A 23,888-nucleotide genomic window follows, 5' to 3' on the forward strand; every position below is an offset into this window, starting at 1 on the left:
TAGTTTTCTCAGGTATTGAATTGAACTGAACCCATTCTGCAAGCTGTATCTTATCTATGTTTGTAATGAATTGCTGTGATGTAACTTAGAGAAAGAAGTTACAATTTTCCTGAGCCTCACTCAAGTTGACTGTACTATACAAATTTAAGAAAACAGTGATTTTTCTATGAGAAATTTAAAATTCATTGTGTCATTGTATTAAGGGAAAAAAAAGTAAATACATATTATGTCAATGCTTCCAATAGTTGATATCATCCAGATGATTATATAGATAACTGCTTGAAAGTAGCTTTATAATTGTATGCATGACAGTTACTTGCTCTAAAGATTTTTATTTTACTTCATCTATAAAACTGTATTTCAAATTCTGCTTCTAATTCAGTGCTTTGAATTGAAAATAATCAGGCTTGAATTGGTGCAAAGGACACTGATAACTAGGACAGGATGCCTACCAATCCCTACAAAGAGCTCAATACAGAGAGCTCTGATATTTTCATCAGTATTTTTATTGCTTTTTATTTTACAGAAGGGAAGAAATAAATGAGATTCGGTAGCAGGTATTGTTAGAAGGTTTCATGTAGTGTCAGTATTTCAATCTATCGTGAATACTAACTTATCCTGGGGACCTGGAGTGAAGATGTCACATTCTCTGCTCTCAAAACTCCTTTGAGTGGAGATTTGTTCCTTTGCCTCTGCTCTCCTACTCCAGAGTGAGACAGCTCAGACCCCAGATTCTGGTGGGGTTGCAGGAGTTTGGGATGACACTCTCTGTGTGCACCACTGTGCTGAGATGACTTGAGACTATCAACTCCTTCCACACATGGCAGAGGTTGGCTTGCTCAGGCACGAGTCTGGGCTGGGGCCGAGATATGATGAATAAGCTCTTTTTATATTTTCCTGTCTGTGAGACCTAGCAGGGGTTTTGAACTATTTCCCCAACAGAAGTGGAATGAACTGCTCTGACCAGCCCACTTTTCGTGTTGGCACATGTATGTGCCTCCATTATTTGCCTAGAGTTTGTTGTGTGACACATTCCTCTGTGGGAGTAGAGTTACTGTAGGCTGTGTTGATGAGCTCAACAGCTTCAGACCATGCTGGGTTCACTGCACATACCATGTGACTCCTTGAGCATATCCACACTCTCCATTTATCAATGATTTCCATGCATCTTAAAGCTACTGAGTGGCAGATTACCATGTGCAGCAATAGAAATGGCCGTATTTTTCACCTCTTTGTCTCTGCTTTGTGTACTTACCTTTCCGATTTCTCATGCAGACCTATTAACAAATTGGAGTGTACTTAAGCGTGAGAGAAAATTTAACTTTACAGCCATTACAACTGTGTCTCAGCATCTTTTGTCTTAGAAAAATGGGAAGATTGCTTCTGAAAAAATGTAATTGATGCATCTTATGCTGTATGTATATCAAAGGACTTCTTTCTGTATACCATGTGAGGTTTTTTACCCCCTGGCAAGCCAGGACACTTAGTTAATTAGGAACTTTTGGTAAATCTCTCCTTTCTTCCTTAATAGTCGAGCTGGATCCAAGTTTTCCTATCAGGTTTGTGTAAAGCATACTTCAGCGTAATTAGAACACCAGTTGGGCTGTAGAGGTTGGGGGTCATCTAAACTGCATAAACAGCACCTACAGGGAGTTCGTGCTCTAGGTGTCATTGACATTGTCATATCAGTTTGAACCAAAGTAACGAATAAAATCAATTAATACTATATATACAATCCTAATGTCAGATTTTAAAAAGAAATATATTTCTCTGACTGAACTTAGTCTGGTTCCTACTGAATCAGAGGAAGCTAGTCTCTTTTATACAAAAATACTTTGTCCTCTAAATTCCTTGAAGTTTTACTAATTTTTCCATGAAACTTTAATGCTTTCCTATTGCAAGTTTTTTTTTCACAACACTAAAATGCCAGTATGTTATGAGTTATTTGAAATCATGTGTTCTGTTTTGACTGTCCACTTTCTTTGACACAAATGACAATTTCATCCTTTGTCTGCTGTGTGTTTGTTCCTGCTTCTTGATTAAAAAAAATGAAGGCAAACAGAGCCACAACATCTGTGTGTCACATGTTTACAAGCCCATTTCATTAATTCCATGAGCTGTTCAGGATTATTTGTAGCATTTTGTTCGCTACATAGGTGTACACACAATTAGGTGTGATTGTCAATAGGAAAAGTTTAATCCATAAGGGATTACCAAAAACATAACTTAATTGAAGTTCCTATAAAAAGTTGATTTCTTAAGGGTATTTTAACTCCTGCATTAACAGGGTACATGGTTCTGTTGGACTAGCCCACTTTTTGTGTTGGCACATGTGGTTGGCTCGTGGTTCCAGGCATGCATCACACAACCTTATTACAAACTTGGCAACCAAGTTGAGGAAAGAGATTAATGTGTAATGCAGTGGCGGGACATGTAAGGTCCAGGAATCGGCCTTTAATTTACAGTTCCCTGGATGGCTTGGCAAAAAAAGAAGGTACACTGCTACAGTGCTGGCATTTCTGATGTTTAGAAAAACAGGGCTCGCTGTTCATCATGAGTCGTTTTTACTTTTGAAGTTCAATGATTTCCCTGACATAGGCAGGTGACTTGGTGAAACAAGGGTTATTTGGGAAGGCAAGATTCTTCTGGGAGAGTGAAAACTGTATGGTTTATTCTACAGTGAAACCTTGCTTTGTCAAATTCCTTAGCTGCTTGAGCCTTAAGCTTGGAGGCCTAGCTAAGCATTTGGGTGAATGCTTTGTTGTTGCTAGCTCTCGTTCATATCTGGCTGTAGGGCATCTTGCAGACAGGTTTCGCTTGATAGTCACTTCATGTGGAAGGCAGAGAGGGAAGGAGGAATGTGAACAGATATACACTGCTCTAATTCTTTACAATCTGGCCAAGAAAAGTTGCCCTAGGAAGCAGGTCAGAAAACTCTGTTTTAATATGAAAGGAGAGGCATGCATTTCATATCATAAAACAGTTACCTGAATGAGTCTATTAAACCTGGACCCTTCATTTCAAATCAAACCTGGTAGTCTGGGGGGAATGTGAAAAAAAAAACCAAAACAACAGATTAGACCCACTGGATCTTACTCTAACTGTAATTATATAGCTGATACACAGAAAGTGAGTCGATTGTGGGGTACAGTGAATGTCTTGATGCTGAAGTTTTTCCTTCTTCTACATTGAATTTCAGAAGTTGTTCAACTGTGAAGTAAGAGAAGGGTGCCTTGTATACCTTGTATCTTAGATGGAACTTGTAGGTTGGTCTGTTTTCAGTCCTAACATTGAGGAATACTTTTTTTTTTTAAGTATTTCTTTACAAATGAATTTTATATCAAAGTAAGGATTGTGCATAGGCTGAAGTTAAGTTTCTCCTCATAGATTTTTTTTCTCTCAGGTGTTTAGCTTCAGCGCTTTCCTTTAGTAACATTTTTAATTTGGAGACAGGTAGGAATTAATTGGATTAATTTGGTTGTAACCAAACCAAAATTTGTACTTCTTTCTTCAACAGCAAAAGACTAATTTCCCAAGCCCCAGTTTCCTTTTTAGTGATTTATCTCTGTTTACAGATAAAGCAGAAGGCTGTAAGACAGGGCAGATAAAGTGAGGGCGTTCTATGGTCATTATATTTTCATTAGAGTCAACAGAAAAATGCCTGTCATAAAAGAAGAGCAATTTATTCTTAAAATGTGTTTTGATAGGCAGGCATTTATATTCTTTTTTAGTGTTTCTTGGTAATCATTTCCAAACACATCAGTGACATTAGTGGAATCTCTCAAATATTTGAGAGATGAAAAGTGATTCTTTTCATGCAGAAAAACCAGAAAACAAATTAAATAAGGATCACTAAAAAAGGATTGCAAAACTTGAATTTGGAACTCCCATCCTCTCCTCTTTCCTTGATAGATATTTATATCTTTAAATATTCATGAAATTTATAGATCATATTGATTCTGCTCCATCAGAACAACCCAAAATACACTTGATATTACAGACAAACCTAGATACTTTACTGAGTTGAGTCATTAAACATAAAGTTTGGGATGTTTCTGAAGGTACTGTGTGAGACGTGTGAGTTTCCTTCATGTTAAAAATTTAGACAACTGAATTAAACCTTTCTCATGAAAATAAAAAAGTGACAGAAATTAAGCTTGTGAATGGAAATATAGCTGTCAGATTGAGATAGAACCACTGAAGTACCCTATGCTTTTTGTTGCCCCTATAAATGATCTTTTTTTTTTTTTTCACTTTGCCATAATGTCTGAACATTTGATTCCCTCCAGCTGCCCTATTTTTTCCACTGTGCTCTAAATTCAATATTATTCCACTGGAAGTTGCATTGTCTACACTTTTGATGTCTCCTAAGTGAAACACTTGTATTGAATAACAGAGAAGCTAAAGATTCAGTTTTCAGTAGAATGGATTTAAAGTTAGAAAATAAAATCCAACAGACTTAATGAGTTTCTATATCAAACAACAGGCTTCTCTTGTGTTGATGCACTGCTGAAAAAAAATTTAAACAGTGGCTTATAGTATGGCAGAATGATAAGGTGCTGCTTAAACATCGGTTCCCACAACTGTTGTTTCATAAGGCAGAAAGCCTCGAGTCCAAAACATGCAAGGCAAAATACCTTTTTAGTGAGAATTCCACTCTTCGATGTGCAAAGTGCAGTGGCCTTTATCCAGCAAAGCACCGAAGCCCGTGTTTTTCTTTAAGCCTATGAATTCATTTGATCTAGTGAGAGCACTCTGTTGACACACTTGCCAGGCTTTTTGGAAGATGTTTTTTGCGTTTCTATATGACATGTGGGATTAAGCCCTGCCCTAAAGAACATGCTGTCCAGTCTGATGCTATTGTTATTCTTCTGAAGAAAAATGTTTTGATGTAGAAACAGAAGTGATTTCTGACACTCCCTTTGTTCTTAAGAGCTTACTTACAACAAAAGGAACCCTTCTGTGGACACACAATAGTTCGCTGATTAGAGTACTCAGCTGAAGAGGAAAGAACCTAGGTTCAAATCCTTGATCTAAACCAGACAGAGCAGGGAATTGAACCTAAATTCTCTAGTGTGAGAGATAAGGATATTCCACAGGGATAACAGCAAGCCAGGTTTCAACTCCCTGCTCTGTCTGGTTTGGATCAGGGAGTTGAACCTCAGTCTCCTCCATCTCAGTTGCTGCCCTCGTCACCAAGCTATTTGGCCAAGATGGGATGGGTGTTATGTTCTTAAAGAAAACCCCAAACAACAAACCCAACAACAGCAAACAAACAAACAAACAAACAAAAAAAACCCCAAAACCAAAGAAAAAGCATTAAAAAGCTCATTTTGCACCAGAGTAAAATCTAAACTACCCAATCCTCACTATTTCCACATGACAGAATTGTTGTTTCCTGGCCAGTCCTAGGGAGAGCTACTTCGTGGTCACATACTGAGAGTGCCAGAAGCAATAGGAAGATATAAAACCCCTTTGTCCCTGCAAATGCAGCTAAAGATGAAGAGGTTCAGCCATGTTATCCACATGACTTTGGCAGAAACAGAGAAAACAAAACCACCAGAAGCCCGTTCATGTGAATGCCAGAGCTATCTCAGTGAACCACAGCTTTGTTTGGAGGAAAATGGGGGAGGAAGATTAATATTCTGTCAGTGCTGTCAGAGGTGTCTGTGTCAGAGCACAGGCTGTCCCTGTGAGTTTGCTTGAAACTTCAAGCAGCTTTTTTCTCCACTGATTTCCATGCCTCTCTTCTCTCCCTTGATTTTCTACCTACTTCTCTCTAATTTCCATACTGTTCTTCTCCTTTCATTGCCTTTACCATATATTCATGTCCTTCTGCTTTCTACAAAGAAATTGTACTGGCTTAAGCTTTAGTCTTTGCAATGGCACACATAGTTGAACCTTGCTGCAAAATCCTCCACGAATGTGCTTATATCAATTGACAGAAACGAATGGTTTTTAGCTGTTTATCTTGTCTTTGTAATCCACATGCATATGTTGAATTTCTTAATCTAATCCCAGGCATTTTTAAAGGTTTAAGTGGATTTCTTTGCTCATTACCTTCTCTTTCACCTCCTGATTTTAGCTAGTAGTAGACCACCTATTGATTTTTGACAATCTAGCATGTGAACCCTTTTATAGCCATTTGCAGAGGGCTTGTTTACTTCAGTCATGTGAAGCACATGGATTGAAAGTCTGTGTCTGTTGGAATTTGCAGTGTTGAGTATCTCCAGGTATGAAGCATGGACCTCTACTTCAGAATAAGAGTCTTTTACATTCATTCACTTGTAATGGAAAATGACCACTGTTTACTAAATCATTAAAGGGTGCATATTTATACCAAAGAATTATTCATAGCAGAGTTAGAGTGGAAATGTGGGGTGTATGAATTATAATCAGAGTCATTATTTCAGTTCCATTCACCAACATGCAAGCACTGTTGCAAAATGCATGCCTGGAAATCAGGTTATTATACATGCCCAAGTTGGACTCAGTTTTGCTGGATATGAGCATTTGGGATGCTGCTGTTGTACACTCAGATTGCATTTTTCCCTATCCCCTGCAACACCCAGGGCACAAAGATATAATGTGATGTCTTCTTCCCATCTCTCTCCATTCACTCAGCAGCACAGAGTAAGATGCATGAGAACTTCCCTCGTGTGTTTGTGTTGCTGTGCTATCAACAAATGAGATTCCATGGCCTGCTCCAGAAATTGTACTCATGCACATACTCCCATAATTGCGTACACGTGCTCAGTCTTGTAGCATGTTGTGTCATGTCAGCCTGTGTATAAAATGGGGTCATGTTTTTTTGCATACTGTGCCAGACTGCAGGAGAAGTATGATAGGGTATTTCTCTGTCTCTTTATTTCCTCTCAAGTCCCGTGGTCAGTAAGCTTGAGATGGTTTTCATGTTTCAATAGCCTCTCAGCCCTTTCTGATGTCACCTGTTAATACCAAGTGACTGACTCTGTGGAATCTGGTTAGCATTTAACTTCATGATGTCTGCTGAAGTTGACAGGGTGGGCTTCTGCACAAATGCAAGGAAATCCAGGCCTCTGCATGGCTGCAGGATGTTCTTATTGGGTCCCTGACCAAATGCTGGATGTGCAGCACACAAGGGAAACAGAGCACATTGAACACAATGAAACTAGTATACAGTGTAGTGATCCAGTGAGGAAACTGCCCTCATAATCCTTAATGGAGTGCTATCATGGAATTGAATCTCCCTACTGTAAAACGACCCAAGGTACTTTGTAATCAAACCGCACACTGTAAACTGCATTACAGGAAGTCAGCTGCATTGCATCCTTCCTGGCAGACACTGAAGAACCATAATTACATTAATCTCCATCTTTAATTTGCTCCATTGTTCTTCTGTCATTGCAGGATCTTTGCTACCAAGAGAGATGTGTTCATTTCTTCAGTGCTTACTGTAAATTGCAAATTAAGGGTGACATGATTAACTCTCAATTGCCCTGTTTTTTGTGGGATTAAGTCAAACTCATAATTACTTGAACATTAGTTTATTGTGGTTTAATGAGATACACAGTACTATATTTGGCTTGGGGCATCTGTTCCAAACAGAGGTCTATTTGCAAAGAAAGTTGGTTTGAGAACCTGCTGTAGCTACAGAGATCTCTGTCGACTCTGAGAAAGTGAGCTGGGTAATGGTGAATTAGGAGTGGACCTTCATCTTTAATTTAAATGAATAGTATCTAATTATTAAGGCCTGTCCCTTATCAGTCTGTGATAGTATGCTCACCTCCTTCAGCAGGAACTAAGGGCATTTAATTCTTTCATAATGTCATACCTTGTAAGAGCAATCGTAAGGCTGTATTTATGTTTTTATATTAGCCATTTTACAGCTTTTTTAATTAGCAGAGGATGAGTCAGTGAGATTTGAAATGCCATTTGCAGAGGAAATCTATCATGTATAGTGGAAAGTGTCCTGGAAGGCAAAACAACTGCAGATCCCAGATTAAATAGTGTATAAAGAGAAAGGGAGATTTCTGTGATGCCAGGTTTCCAAGGACTGGTTCATTCCATAGTGTTCAAGTAATGTTTTAGTGGTTCTTTCTGATTCTTGTTTAACTTCAGTTGCTTCCAAGATTTACATTTTATAAACTTTTAATCACTGTTGTAAAAATCCATTCTGAGTTAAAATTCAGTATACAGTTTATGTTCCAAGAAATAGACATGCCTGCCTGGTATTAATTCTAACTTCCCTCTGTGTTGGAAATCCAATTTCCAAATCATTCACTTGCCAGTTATGAAAGGGAGGAAGAAAAAAAAATCAGATAAAACTGATGAAAATGTGTCTCCTAATTCAAGTTCACTATTTATAGGTATCTGTATAAGCAAAACAAAAACATGGGTAAATATTCTGATACTTCACCTGACTGCTTCCAGTGTAGCTAGATCTTCTGCTTCCTTTCTGCTCCTTCCTTCCCCCCATCTTTTTTTTCCATCTCATCCTTTACCATCCAACAACATGCTTTGGGCCCTGGTAGCAGTGACTTAGATTTGCAGTTAATGATTCTGCCACTGCTTTTATTCCCAAGATGAAGAGACACCAAGTCACTGCATCTGTAGAATGCTCCATTTGTGTGCCACAGTTCGAAGTTACTCTGTACCATCTATATTTAAACAAAAAAATCAACTAATATGCAGTGTTTCAAAGATGTATTTGAAAAAGCCATCATATATATAATGCTCTTTGAGGTACTGAAAGGTATCTTTAAGGAGTGCTGCCCTTAGATTTCCATCCGTCCTGTGTTATGACTGTGGACTAGCATGAAGGTAACACCCTGTGCACAGGAACTCTTCGAAAATTGCCCTCACATAAATATGTGCTGTTGGCCCGACAGCTCTGAATTTCCTTCATCTTTTTGATTTAATGACCATTGGTTCTTCGTGTCTAAATAGAGACTTTTTTTGTGGCTTTAGATGAAGTGGATGCTTTTGGGATTTTCAGTTGATACTTCCATTGGTAAAAGGCTCAGTAAGAGATATCCAGAAAGGTTAAAATCAACATCAGCTTGTAGAAGAGGCTGTTTTTCATGAATGTTTCCAAGGACCAGGCTGCTTAGATTAATTAAATAATGTAAAAAACATCCCCACTAAGGCAAGTCCCCACAGTTCAATTTTTCCATCAGGAGACCAGAATTATGCACCTTATTTCTGAGGTCATTTCCATAATTGCAACAAGATACATTTTTTTAATAGCTTTTCCTTTTTAATGGATATTTAAATGGAGGTAATTAAATATTGTTTTTTCATACCCATCTCCTGAGAGGAACCATAACAACATGATGAAAATAAAAGTAAATGGGAAGTAATAAATGTCTACTAAAAATAAATGCATTTTTACTCCCTAAGTAGTACTGCTTGCTAATTGTTAAGACTCTCAGAGTGATAATGTGGAGATTCAGATGCTTGTAATACAGAAAAAAGCTGGATTTGAAAATATTTCAGTTTAATAAGCTATTGTTGAAAGTGTTACTGTGGTCAGAAATACCAGCTGTATTTCTCAGGGTCAGGCAGTCATGAAATATGATATGTTAAGCAGATGTATAACCTTTTGAAAATCAGACCCAGTTGCTTTTCTCTTCTAGACATTTTTGGGCCCCTTTCTAATTTTGAAACTCTTCTCTCTGTGTCCTAATCAGTCAGATGATTGACTTCTGTCACTGGGCCAACACTTCAGTCAAATATATTGTGTTTCTTTCACTGGAGCTGGACCCACATGACTGTATTGTAGGTCATGGTAAACATAAGTCGACAAGCCTCTGAAGGTTAGAAGTTTGCATTGGCACAGACTGAACCTAAATGCTCAGAATTTCAGATCCTTCTCAACATACTGAAATGTCTCTGGCTTCCAAAAGTGGATTAGATATTGTGTAGGTACTGACTGACTAATAAAAACATCAGCTGCCTTGTGTCCATTAGACAGCAAAGAGGCAAGAGCTTATCATCTGAGTTTTTAGACCTTTTTCCTATTCCCACTCAAAACTAGAATGGTAAAGGTCTACAGGAGAATGTTTAAGAATGACAAGTAAGGTCCAAAGACTTCCTCAAGATCAGTTTTTATTTTTGGATGGCCCCTGAAAGGATTACAGTGTTCTAGCTGGTTCATCCCTGCCTGTTCTCACAGTGACATCTCTGAGCTGTTAGTAGCAAGACTTTCACTTCTCAAAAGCCTTTCAAACTCTCATTGAGGGAAAAGCAAACTAAGTGGTAATCAGAAGTTAACCATTTCACATTGCCTATCTTATACTTTGATGTTCTGATTTTCCTTTTCTTGTTTAGCAATAATATTACTGGAACTGAAATAAATGTAATGGATTGCTTTTCCTATGAACAAATGCCCTAGTCTAACTTTGTCACTCAGTCGCCAGCAAAAACTATTTGTAGGGTCATGTGTTTCTGCTATGAATATTATTCCTTCTTTCCTCCACATTTACCCAAAGAATAAAAGAGTAGTTTAAGCCTAAATGTATTTACAGAACATACACATATAGAATTAATCACAAGTGGTTTTACACCAATTGAGAATATAAATTAGCTATCTGGGCTTCCTTTGTTAATGGGGAAGAAGAGAAACATTTAAAGGGAGATCCTATTCTATTCCTAGAAAAAAGATCTCAGGTAGTTGGGATGAATGCCTTCTGAATGGTTTCCTTTATACTGAGCTTAAATAACTATTATGGGTGAGACCATTCAGCAGGCTCAAGTTCAACAAATCCCACTCAATGCACTTTGGTATGATATAAATGCCTTGGATTGAAGGGTATGGCCTGGGGAGAGCACACTTTTATTAACTCTTTAGTATGTGTATGTGTGTGTGTGTGTGTGCATGTCCTGACATTGGAACAGAAAGATAATTTTAAAATGTTAACAAAAATAAAGTTAAATATATGTTAGGAACTGAAATCTGCTTCCTGCCCTTCTCAAGAAATAGTACTTCTCCCCTGTTAGACATAGAGGTCAGGGGCTACAAGGCAATGGGTCTGTAGCTCCCCTACAGCTAATATCTGTTCTATTCCATTTCATTATTTCTGCAACTGGGGTAAGGACATACATATAAGAGAATTTGGTTCTGAGCTTATTTATTTTAAAGAGTAAGAATATTTAAGAGAAAAAATAAAATATATTTTTTAAAAAAGGTAATATCTGAGGAATGAAAACACAGAGAAATGATAATGTCCTCAACCCTTTTAGAATGGAGACTAAGAGGTTTTGTCTGTGAGAGGTTACCAGGAGCTGTAGTGAGGGGAAAATTGCAATGAGCCATAGAACCACAGAATCATAGAATTGTAAAGACTGGAAAAGACCTCTAAGGTCATGGAGTCTAATAATTAAATAAAACTATAAAAGCACTGACTCTGTTGAAACCATGATTTTTAGTCATCAGCAGAGTTACAAATTTCACTTCCCAGGCTCATCTGTTGAGGTTTTTTTTTTTCCTGGAAAGGGAGTCAGGAAAAGCTCAGGAAGTCCTCCAAAAAATGAAGAGACCTCTCAACATGTCTAGACAAACACAAACTTGTGGTTCATATGGATCAACAGAAATAAACTCATGAACTGTACATATATGTGCGTATAGAATAAAAGTCCAAGAAAAAATATTTTCCTTGTATTGTCTATTCTCCCAGAATAACCAGTAGCACTGAAACCCCTCATTAAATTATTTTTTTTCTGTTTACCACTATTTTTCAGTGAAGTCAAAGGTACAAAAGAAGCATGAATATGAATAGTTCTGATAATTTGTTTTTTTAGCAAACCAAAAGCTTATTTACAGTTTTCAGAGGTATTTCAATGGTCATTGTATTTAAGATCACTGCTAAACCTCATGTTCATATTAACAAATAGGGAATAAAAGAGAAGCTTTAGATTTGCTAATTGGAAGTTGTCATGTCTTTAGTAACTTGAGTGACTGACTGAAGACAATTTCCCCTCTTGCAGGAAGATTGATGTAAAATCCCTTTTAAAGTGCTTAATCTTATCTATTGTGTTCCCATTTTTACAGAAATGAACTAAATGCTCTTCTAGTCATGGCTTCAGATGTGCTGTAAAAGATAATCTTCCAAGACTGACAGTAATAGATTGTTATGGACAAAGCAGGGAACTCCAAGGCACTTGGGTGCATATTTTAAAAGGTTTATGGAAAACCTCTCCACAGATTTAACTTTAAAAGTCCATTCTTAGTACTAAAAGTAGTTATATGTATAGTGAGATATGTACATTTGAGATACATAATGCATAATGATGATTCTTTGATTTGCTTTATATTATAGTTTAAATGACGTGTTTGTGTATTCCTGTCATGTGTTGTATGTATTTATTGGTCTAAGGTTTACTCTGGGTAAAACTATCCTTAGAGCAAACACTCAGCTCTACATCTCTGAACCTACAGGTTAATTCCATGTGATTTCAACTTCCATCCTTTAACAACAAATTACTATTTATGTAAACTGTCAAATCCACATAGGACAGGCAGCCGCAGAAGAAACTGAAGTGTATAAACCGTAGAAAGAAGCATAAGGCTCCCATAAGAGACTAGTCTTTCATTTTCTGTATTTAGCCCAGCAAGAGTGAATTATTCATTACAATCAAGCTAAAGCTCCTCCAGTCTTACCAGTTCATCCACAGATTTGTTGAAAATTAAAGCTCAGTGTGAAGCCTCCGGAGAATTAGTCTGAGTTAATAACACCTGTAAAGAACAGAGATTTCACTGTGAGGTAAATTGCTGTGTGATTGCCCACACATCAGCAAAAATTGTAATTGGGAGAAACTGAATATTTTCTCTGTTTTTAACTGGTGAGGATTTTGTGGGGTGTCATTTTACGTTAAGTAGTACAGTTATAATTTAGAATGTTTCACAGCAACTGATTGTGTTTATTTTAACAGCAATTTTTCTTTTCTATGAGAAGATTTCTATTACTGTTAGCTGCTATTGCAACTTTATGCAATACATGTTTAGAAACCTTTCTTATTCTTAGGGAAAATTGTCAGAGACAGGCTTTAAACTGTGGAATTTTCTCCCCATGATTTCTTGTGAATTTAGAAGTTGATACTTTCCCCTACCTAGCTGTATCTCATAAAGAGCAAGCTAAGTCAGGATTTTGATCTCTACATCTGTACCATATGTACACTCAGCAGCTCCCTGGAGAGCAGTAGAAACTACCTAAAGCATAGTTTTTTCTTTCTTCCAGATGTGTCAGAAATACACTCATAAATAACATGAAAAATTCAGATGGAGCTCCTAAATCAAATAGGATATTAATATTATTATCTATCAAAAAAAAAAAAGAGAAAGAAAAAAGTCAAATTTCCTTTTCTCAGTGTTGTGCTACATTGTTACATACTGAGGTCTTATTTCCTGCATTTTCCATGAATCCTGTATTAATTCACAACTAATGTTTGTGGCAGAATTCAGGCTTCTGACTGATGATGGTAACACAGCTCCAATATGAAATGGATAAAACTTATATCATTCAAGATAGGTCTACATGGGAGAGCCTCCGATAGACTCCTTTTGCCTGTCTTTTGAAGAGAACCAGCTCTGGTCCACAGTGCTATCCTTGGTAGCAAGATGTAGCACTGAGCTCAGTAGGTTGCTCAGAGACTTAGTTGCTTGTTTCATGCAAGCTAACACAACTGAATGTGCCTTCTGTGTTGGAACTTCTTGGCATCTGCCTGCTTGTCTCTGGACAAATGTGCTTTTGTGGCTTGCAAAGCTATACGACCTCATTTAAATCATAATGCACAATTTATTTACACAGTTACAGTGCCTGAACCTTATTTAAAGCTCTTTGCAGTAGAGAATATGCTTTTAAATTATGCACTGAATGCTACCAGGAACCTGTTGGTATAGTCTTTTGTCCTTACCTATTAATCTCTTGTCACCTTTCTCATTTTTCTTCCTTACAAAGATCAAGTGCTTGCCTCACTGAACTTGAACTCATAGTCATAGTTGTTGGGTTTTTGTTTTGTTTTTTTCCTTTCTTTTTTCTCTTTTTTCCAGTTGTGACAGGAAAAAAACCCACACTGGTTAAAGACAAAGGGAAGAGGAACATATCTGAGAGGGACAACTAGTTTTGTGTGTGTACTTTTAGTGCAGTGAAACTTGCCCCAATAAATTCCATACACCTTTCACAGTTATTGGAATAAAATGTCTCTGGTCTGAAAAGCAAACACATAAGAGACAGGGAACTCATAACTACATGAATGTGCTAGACAAGAATATGTAGTGGTTACTCCTGCTGTACATAACAGCTGAGCTATTCTTACTGCAACACAACTAAGGGCTAATATAAAACAGGTTTATTTCCTTGGATTAACATGGGATATATTAAAAAATAATTTTCTGGCCAAGGAGACTTTTCAGGCTCATATAGTCCTGCTGCTTGCTCCAGAGGTTTCTGAGAAGTGTAATAAAATAACAAATCCCTACTGGCTGACTAATCTTTATCCACAACACTTCAAAGCATTTCCCTTGTTCACTTTAGAACAGAACTGTGGGTAAGTGGCTGCCAGCCACTGTCTCTGAAAGTCCTACCATGGACTCCAGCTTCAAGTTTCTAATCTCTATGTCACTGATCATGGATCATCCTAAAGTTTAACTCAGCTAATAGAGGGCTAGGGGAAGACCTGGTGTTTGGCTCAGGGCTCTAGGGAAGAGGAAACAGGTGTATTGTATAAGCAAACCTCCATGTGTCAACATTCATGCACTTGTCAGAGGAATTTATGTGCTCCAGCTGTGCTGCTTGAAGAGGGGATCTTTCAGTATATATTTATCTGATGTATTAGGTATCTGAAATGTACTGTCAGTTTCTTTCAGAGAAAAACTTTGTAGCATTGGGAATGTAGTCATGAAGATGATCGAGCATCACCATAGGATCCCTTGGTATTAACCAAAGTAGCACAGCTGATTGGGCTAGGTGCCATGTAGTGGTAGTTAACCCTTGTCTAAGAGGAAAGGGAATGAGGCAAGGAGTTGACTGTCATTTTACAGAGAGGGAAAACAATGCACTGAAAGAATGTGTGTTGAGAAAACCAATGCAAATTCAGAGGAGCAAAAGTAGAAATCTGAAAGAAGTCTTATGCTGTGAGCTTCTAGACCATGTTTCAGATAGTCTGTGTTTGGTACAAACTTCTGTTGTTTCAAAGCTTTTATTTTCAAAATATGACATCCACATTAAAGATACCTCAATAAAAGGAAAAACAATGGCCAAAATTTAAAGAAAGGAACTCCAGGTATGCAAAACAGACTCCCACTTGCTTGAGTTCAAATGGTTTATTCCTGCTCTGTTACAGATATATACCTGAATTTAGATGTGTATATTTGAATCATGAACTTATCCACAATTTATGGAAATTTGTGTACATGGAGTCACATCTATCTCTAAGTTTGAAATATTCTTGGAATATAAATCTTATAAAAACAGTTAACAAGAAAAGAAAAAAATTCTGGTTTTCTAGGTTGTCCTGGGGCCAAGAAGAATGAGTTCCTGACTAGTGTTTTGGATGCATTGTCCACAGACATGGTGCACGCAGTCTCTGATCCATCCTTGTCTTCTAGCCGGTGGGTTTCAGATCCTTTTTATGAGTCTTTAAAAGGATTCTGGCAGTGGTGAATGAATTGTTGATGGGCTTGAGAAGCCTTCACAAAGGGTAAATTTCCAAGAACTAGGAGACTTTACTTCAAAGTTATCACTGTAGACAATATCCACTAAACAGAGATGCACTTGATAGATGAATTCTTGGCAGCACAGATTAGAGTTTATCTGTAGCTGCTGGTGCAATTGTCTGTCAGGTTTTTTTCTCCTCTTAGGCTTTATTTGAGGAATGTGTTTTACTTTCCTGATTCGTATTTTGCCTAGTTGTTTGCAAAACAAACCAATGCTATCAACAGTCACAGGTAGCATTAAAAATGCATAAATACTGTCAAAATTTGGGCATCTGTAGATCAGGTGTTTATCACCTGAAGAGGAGATGGCATTTATTGTAATAACTTATCCTGTAATTCAATACCTTCAGGTGTTTCATCTCTAAGAGCATCCATCATGGGTTGTAGTTGGAGTCTAGGTACTTGGCGATGCTGATTGTTGACTTCAGTTGATTATACATTTAATGCATCTGCTGTCTGTGCAACTGTCTTTTTCTTTTTTTATTTCTCTCTTCATTTTTCTCTTTTTCAGGAAATTAAAGGGGAAAGCACTGTTTGCCAATGTGGTGCTGATCTCAACAGGGTTTCAGAGAGTTAACTAATATTCCAGCCCTTAGTGTAAAATTTAGGGTACAGTTGGCCAAAGAGAAAAAAGAGGGATTTACTGCAAGAAGTTAGTGTCCAAAAGCAGGGAGATTTGTGTAACAATACATCTGATGGTGATGTAACTATTCTGAAATAAAGGCACAAACCAAGGTTTATGTATCTTAGAATTAAGACTGAACTCTCTTTTTTTCCTGTTTCAGGGTTTCAGAGCCTGATCCAAATCATACTCTGGAAGAGAGAGTGGTCCATTGGTATTTCAAACAGCTAGATAAAAATTCCAGTGGGGATATTGGCAAGAAAGAAATCAAACCCTTTAAGAGATTCCTGAGAAAGAAATCAAAGCCCAAAAAGTGTGTGAAGAAATTTGTGGAATACTGTGATCTGAACAACGATAAGTCCCTGTCAGTTCAAGAATTAATGGGCTGCTTGGGAGTAACAAAAGAAGAAGGTAAAACAGAAACAAAGAAACGCCATAGTAAGAAACTTTTCTATCTGTCTTTTTCACTAAATACTTCAAAGCTGATGAATCCTGAGATTTATAAGTGCCAGAATCATAAAAAATAAAAGAATACACCCGTCTGTAGCTAATGCAGCTGTTGCTAAGGGCAGATGGCAGGAAAGTTGCTTCTGTGTAGGCGAATCATCACTTTGCTCCAGCAGAATCAAAAACTTCCTGTTGATTCTGACCATTAAATGTATTACAGTAGGAAATCTCAGAGGATATGATAACATTAACAGTCATCGAAAAGCCAGTTTAATGTTATTACAGTACTACGTTCTGAATGAATGGAAGTATCACACCTGTGCTTTTTGGATTCCTGGAAGGAAGCATGTCGTTGAACTTTCTAATGACTTCTCATTTCTCAAATGTGGTTTAGAGATAAAGCAAGGAATGCAGTCATCTGCCAAACAGGTGGAACAGCTGCTGATACATAGCCTCCTTACCTTGCTGCCAAAGTAGTAGAAAGGGGAACAACTAACTACAGAGAATAATAGGCCCTGCAGAGTTCAATCATGCAATTCCTGAAAATGAAGAAGAATCTAAAAAAAAATTTATAAACAACAGCAGTAGATCCTCATACTTTAAGAAGTTGCAGAACAATTAATATAGGCAAATTGGTTTGTCTGGTACCTTAAAATGAAGGGAAGACAGTAAAACAAAGATGTCATTGGTTTTATTCAAGTCCAGAAAGGGAATACTGCGGAAAGACAGAAGAGCTCTACATTTTACTACTAAATTGTAAAACAAATCTCTCAAAACAAGTGTCAATCAAATCCAGAATTTTTTTTTTTTTTTTTTTTTTTTTTTTTTTTTTTTTTGTGGACCTAATAATAATACCTTACAATTTTCACTTAGGTGATGGAGTTAATAATAATCGTAATACCTTGCAATTTTCACTTAGATGATGGCGGTTAAAAAAATGCATATGAAGTGGATGACTGTTGTTATCTTTATGCTAAAAATGTGGAAAGTAAAATGCTTCTGTCCTGCTGCAACAGGCACTCCTTGGGCTTATTTTAAATAAAATGTGGGTCCAAAATCACTACCCAGAATGTAAAGGAAAGCCATAGCAAGACTGAAGGCAAACCCCAGCCTTTTTGGTGCACATTCCAGAGAAAAAAACCCTCAAAGATTAGGATAAACTGCCTGTTTTGGAAAGGAAAGTTTTAAGATGCATGAAATTATATAAAGATTACACAGAGATTTGGCTAAAGTAAAAGTTATGTTCACTATAACAGGAGTTTTTTAACAGATCTTCTCCAAAAAAATCCATTCAATAATGAGAACATTCAACTTTGGAATGAAAAAACTTTGACATTGAAAAACTAATGGCATTCAGTTGGAAAAAAGTTCTAAAAATCATTGGGTTGCTTTACTGGAAATACATAGTTTTAAGGACAAGACAATAAAAATGACTGTTGTTGGAATATCATTATTCTGTTTTGTTTCTCCTACTTGATAATTAAAATTTCCTTTCTGATAATCCTTTCACTTGCACAAAAAGAAATCAACTGGCACTTCACTGCAGCTACAGTTACATTTCTAGGAAAAGATGAGACCCTCGTTGTCCGAGGTGTGAGAGCTCAGACAAGGAGGTGGTTCTGTATCATTTTCTTTGAATCCCAGGTGTCTGGTATGAGAACTATTTGAAGCAATATAAAAACCATACAGTTGCAAAGCATGCTTTCTGAGCGGAGTACTAGTTGCTGCAATATTTCTCAAGGTCCAGTTTTGTTCCCCCTTGTCCCATTACAGCTTGATTGACTCGCAAACTGACATGGAAAACCAAAAGTGCGAGCTCCTCCCTAGCCTTACAAATTTGCTTGTGAAGTTGAATGGGCCAACAGATTCATGAAGCTTATTGGGGTTTTTTCCCCCATTTTGAGTACTGTCTTGGACTTTGACACTAAGAAACTTAAAAAAAACAGTGATAATCTTGTAGTTTTACAGTTTAAATATGAACAATGTCTTTGGCTTACAGAACTGTTTCTTTACACTATCTTTAAGCAAAATGAATGCTTTCCAGACAGTCTGCTTGTCCACGCTTCTTTCTCACCAGGGATAATAGACTGTATTTACTACTAAAGATTTAACAAGTTTGAAATGCTCAGCAATGACTAGATGCAATCTCCTAAGCAAATGTCACATATTACCTGGCAAGAAATGTTGTCATTTAACTTTCATATAACTCCATGAAAGAAGCAACACCTGTATGAGGAAAGAAAAAGGAGGACATTTCAATGAAAGATCTGAAATATTTTATTTCATTTATTGAAAGCTACTCTTAAAAAATACCTTTTCATAATGAGATCTTAAGTTCTTGGGAATGTTGCATACAACTTGCAAACCACACTTATAATGTTTTATTTTCCCTCCTTTAGCGGCCCCTAAAACCAACACTGAGAGCACTTCATCCAGCAGGCAGGTGAGTACTGGGGAAAGAAAGATCTCCATTTTTGCCTTGACCAGCTGACTTTCTTGGGGTTTTAGCAGTTAGCATTTCAGTTTCAAACTACATTAATCTGCCATTCTGCAGACTTGCCAGAAAAATGTAGACCAGCATCCCAATTAACAAATTTTGGCTTAAGTTCTATCTGGGGAAAGCTGAATCAGTCAATTCCAGGTGCAAGTAAATGTACATAATGTGCACAGTGGATTAGGCTTGCATTTGAAAGCTCGTAGGAAAGTGTAAGTTGACATATAGGTTATGATAATTTGATGACTGTAACTGAGCCCTCATGAGGCTTCTGCATTCCTGAATGACAGCATTCCAATACACTTTTAAAAGTGCACTGCTTTATCTCCATTTATGTTTTGCTTTAACTGAATTTTGTCAATTTTTCTTTGTGCCACACTGTAGACACAAACTTACATTCACTGAAATTACTATTTGTGAACAAAGCCGTGGATTTCCCATGCCCTGTGAAAATCTGTACATTTCACAAACCCCACCAAATTACTAAATGATGGCTTTAAACACCTTTTAAAATCTTAGGGCAGAGAAAAGAACTGTCACTTTCAAATGCCTTTGCTACCTGAGCAAAAGAATGTTGAAGAACTAGGATTTTTATCAGTCTGCTAGTGTACATTTAAACTAAAATTGGCTTGGTCTGCAGAATGATTGGTGCAAATAAAATGTCAGATGCCCTGACAACATAATCTGTGATTTGGTTTTGTATCAATTTTCTGCAAATATTTCATTGTGTTTTTTGAAATAATACCAGTGTATGTCATCCGTGGAGGTTTGGCTAGTCAAGGCATTCAGAGCTGCAAATGTCACAAAAGTGGAGTTTTTAAATGAAGGACAGGTACATTTTGAAAAGGAGGGACTGAACTGAAAGTTCAGGAAAATAGGTTAAAAATGGGTTTCTCATTTGTATGTGTCTATTTTTAGAATCATTAATTCTAAAGATTCAATTTTCTGGGCTACATAGGCATACCTTCCTAGTACTTTTGCATGGTTCTGAAGAAAGACTTGTAAGTTATTCGAATGGTCTAGTAAAAGAGTCATCTTCACACTGTTCTTACCTCACCATTGCTTTAGTTAGAGGAATTGAATTATTAATTCCCACGAAAGCATCAGTAAATTATGAACTGGTTTAAAAAACATTAATGTAAACATATTATAAGAACAACTCAGGTAATCCTGCACCTGTAAAAATAGGAACTTGGCTAAAAATATCCCAAAACCATAGTTGTGGTAAATGTCGTCCCATCTATTGTAAAGTTAGGTTAGTTTGTTAGAAATTAAACTCAAGGTGAACCTCCCCACAAGCCAAGAGAAATCTTCCTCTCATCATTGCTCATCATTTTGTTCCATTTTTCATCTCTCATTTGTTTGATGTTAGGTTCACACTTCCTAAGGCAAACTCAACATTGGTTGTGGGTTTTACCAGAGACCTCCTACAAAACTTTGATGGAATATAAAATATTCTCACAGCTACAAGGATGTGATAAGTTTCTGTTTGTTTAAACAAATATTTGTGGTCTTAATTTTTCCAGCTTTCCCCACAAATTACTTATGCCTTTAAACAAGGCAGCCTGAAAACTGTTATCCTGTCGGAACTCAAAAACATGCAAAGGGGTTATTTTAATTATATTACTGGCACACGTGCATTTCACTTGAAGCATGACAAGCCCTCTCCCCTTTCTTGTAATCTGATCCTGAGTTGCAGAGTCTGTAATAAAAGTATCCTTAGAACAGCTATGGTTTTTAATTTTGACCAATAATTTTGCTGACTCAGCATCAATTGTTTTAAGAGCTGTTGCTGACAAATGATAGCCTTAAATTAAGGCTGGCTAAGCAAACCATCTGTTGGCGGTTTCATACTTGAACAATACATGACTGCAAATGCAGAAGGTAGTTCTCATCACAGAAGTTCTCGCTTGAAAAGAGGTTATTGAGCCACTCAAAGGAAACCACCCATCTGAGGGCATGATAAGATTTGCACCGCTCAGGAGACACACACTCAAAAGGTCATTTTCTACTAGTTTACTGCAGCAGTTTAGTTATATATATGCTTATGTGTGCTTAAGGGTGTATTCTTGAATATGTTTTTTCTCTATATGCACATTTGTGTGCGTACAGGTACATACAAGCTTACTGAAAGAAAGCAGATAGAGAAACATATACTAATATGCTAACTGAATATCAGCTGGGGTTGTTCCAAAAGAACAACGTGATGGGTCTGACAGAACTAAGGTAGTGGCCAGGTATGTTTCCCTTGCTCAGCTCTGCCCTGTGCAACAAACATACACATACATGCATACCTGCTGTCAGTGAGACCCAGAGGGTGTTTTGCAGCCTAGCAAAAAGTTTACAGGGAAACTATAGGTTGTTCATGAGACTTTGGCCAGCAGCCCATTCCTTATACATCACATGCTATAGAAAGGTATATTGCACCAGGGACTTGCCAAGGCAGTTGCTAAAACTCTGTGTTCAACAGTAATAGATTTAAAGAGACCATAGGTAAGAAACAGTAAAGATGTTGCTCATATCCTTGCTCATAGATGCCATGAAGGGAAGGGATTTTTTTTTTATTCCCCATATATATTTGTGCAGAACTCGCCTTCTGATAGCATCATGTTGACACTGTTGAGAAATAGAGATAGATAGTTATACTGTATTAATGAAAAATATCATTAATGACACAAATTTTTCCAACTTCTTTCAGCAAGTTTCTAAGAAGCAAGGGTGAACATCTTACCGATCCAAGGCAGATCTCTTTGACATGTGGGAGATTTCCTCACCAAAAGGCAATAAAAACAACTGTAGTATTTGCACTTTGTACTTAAAAATGTAAATTCACTTTGTAGAAATGAAATATTTAAGCAGACTTTTTTTAATCTGTGAAAATGTAATGACTAGTTTTGAAAAATTATCACATACAATGTATGTGTATTCTTTTGTTGTCTGAAATATGTAAAACATGTTGGAGATGTAAAAGTTTGCATTTAAATCATTTTTTAGAAAATAACTTTTTGGTAAAAAGTAGCATAGAAACCTGATTCTATGTATTTTGGTTTCAATAATATGCCTCATTTTTCTTAAAAATGTCATTTAAGTAAAGTTATACTGAAAAGTCTACTGTATTCTCAATTTTTTTCCAAACAGTGTTGAAAATTTCAGGTTTGTAGGACTGAGAGAATTATGTAAATTGCTGTTTACTTAGTTTTGCAGTTTTTTCATTGGTGGCAATATTTTATGTTGTTTTGTTTTTATTGTAATTATTAGGCTTTCCAAAGATCATGCAATGAGAATACTACCACTAATGGATTAAAAAAACAGTTATTCTACTTGGGATGTTTATAGAAAAATGTATCCTTTTATCCATTTTTAAAATTCCTTTTATTATAAATTTTAGTAGGATTTTTCTCCTGTTTGCTTTCACTTGGGATATTAGTACAGCAAATCAAAAAGGAGTAAAGTGGATTGGATTGTAATGTCACTCCTGTCTGGTTCAGCATGGGCCTAAAAGCATGTTTCTGTGGTCAGTGTAAAGCAGCAGCAGAGTTTATATGGGTCAGAATTTAAATCTTGCTATAGAGATGGGGAATGTCAAGCAGATGGTTCAATCTTTTTTCACCCCACACCCTATCAACTCTTTAGCTTGCCTCAGGGTCCACTAGAGGTAAAGCTGAACAGCAGTTACCCTCAGGAGGGGCTACTCACATCACCCCTACCTGAGACTTTTTCCTTGCTGTCTGAAAGAAATTTTCATAAGTTCTCATACCTTCTCTGTCATTTTTTCCCCGTGATGCTTTTTCTTTTGGTATTTGTGTCTGAGGGGAATAAGAACTTGCAGATATAAATTTAGGGCAGGGTACCCAAGTGAAAAAAAGCACTGCTTTTGAACAATTGTGAGTTACAAGTAGCTGAATTGATCAATGCAGTGGTAGAAGGACTGCTGGCATCTAGGAGCTGACAAGGGAAGGTAGGAATGTTGCAACAAGCAGCGATTTCATTCTGGTTTGTTTAAACAATGTATGGGAACTCACATGTGACTAGCAAATCATAATAGCACCTTGGCTTGAACTTGTACCTGGTGAAGCTTTTTTGCTAATAAAAATGTTTCATTTCAATTCTGACATATACTGAAGTGACAGGAAACACTGTAAGAAACGGAATCGTACCCCAGAAATTATGTACTCTAAGCTTTGGTAGCAGGAGAAACCAAGATGCACCTGTGTGTTATCTTGTATTTTTGTTTTAAAAAGTATTTGTTATTCTTTGATACTGTTAAACTTTGAATTTAATCTTCTTTATAGATTAAAGGTCAGTATGTTATCAAACTATGCTGGTGATTTTTATTTTGCAACGTAGCAAGCCATGTTGGGAAACAAATACACACAGTGGTGACTTCACCACTGCATCGAGTTTACAAGAAACCTCCTGAGTGCACATTGTGTCAATCTTCTTTTCTTTCTTTGTCCCTTTGTGGAATTCTCTTCATGCCTTATTCATACCACTGCTTTCTCAAAATAGTAATTTTGAGGCCATACCCTTTGATGCTACTGTCTCCATATAGCTTCAGTTTAGTCTCTTGCCTTTTCTCAGCAAAGTGAAAGATGACACCTTTTCCCTTTGATGACACTGTGAGCTGCTGG

The 23,888-nt window shown here is 37.0% G+C and overlaps 1 protein-coding gene across 5 annotated transcripts in view; it reads left to right on the forward strand.

Moving 5' to 3' along the window:
* Window positions 1-23,573, forward strand: part of SMOC2 (SPARC related modular calcium binding 2) — a 139,010-nt gene extending 115,437 nt beyond the window's left edge. For 2 of the 5 annotated variants that reach the window (XM_027634075.1, XM_027634080.1), the window contains 4 exons: window positions 15,487-15,589; window positions 16,480-16,754; window positions 19,163-19,206; window positions 21,956-23,573. In XM_027634075.1, coding sequence (XP_027489876.1) covers window positions 15,487-15,589; window positions 16,480-16,754; window positions 19,163-19,206; window positions 21,956-21,979 — 446 coding nt within the window. In that variant the 3' untranslated portion in view covers window positions 21,980-23,573. The remainder of the gene's footprint in view (window positions 1-15,486; window positions 15,590-16,479; window positions 16,755-19,162; window positions 19,207-21,955) is intronic. The other 3 variants (XM_027634077.1, XM_027634079.1, XM_027634076.1) reach the window with 3 other exon arrangements.
* Window positions 23,574-23,888: the final 315 nt, after the last annotated feature.

This window comes from Corapipo altera, unplaced genomic scaffold, assembly GCF_003945725.1.
Source record: "Corapipo altera isolate COAL_440 unplaced genomic scaffold, ASM394572v1 2b, whole genome shotgun sequence".
NCBI lineage: Eukaryota > Metazoa > Chordata > Aves > Passeriformes > Pipridae > Corapipo > Corapipo altera.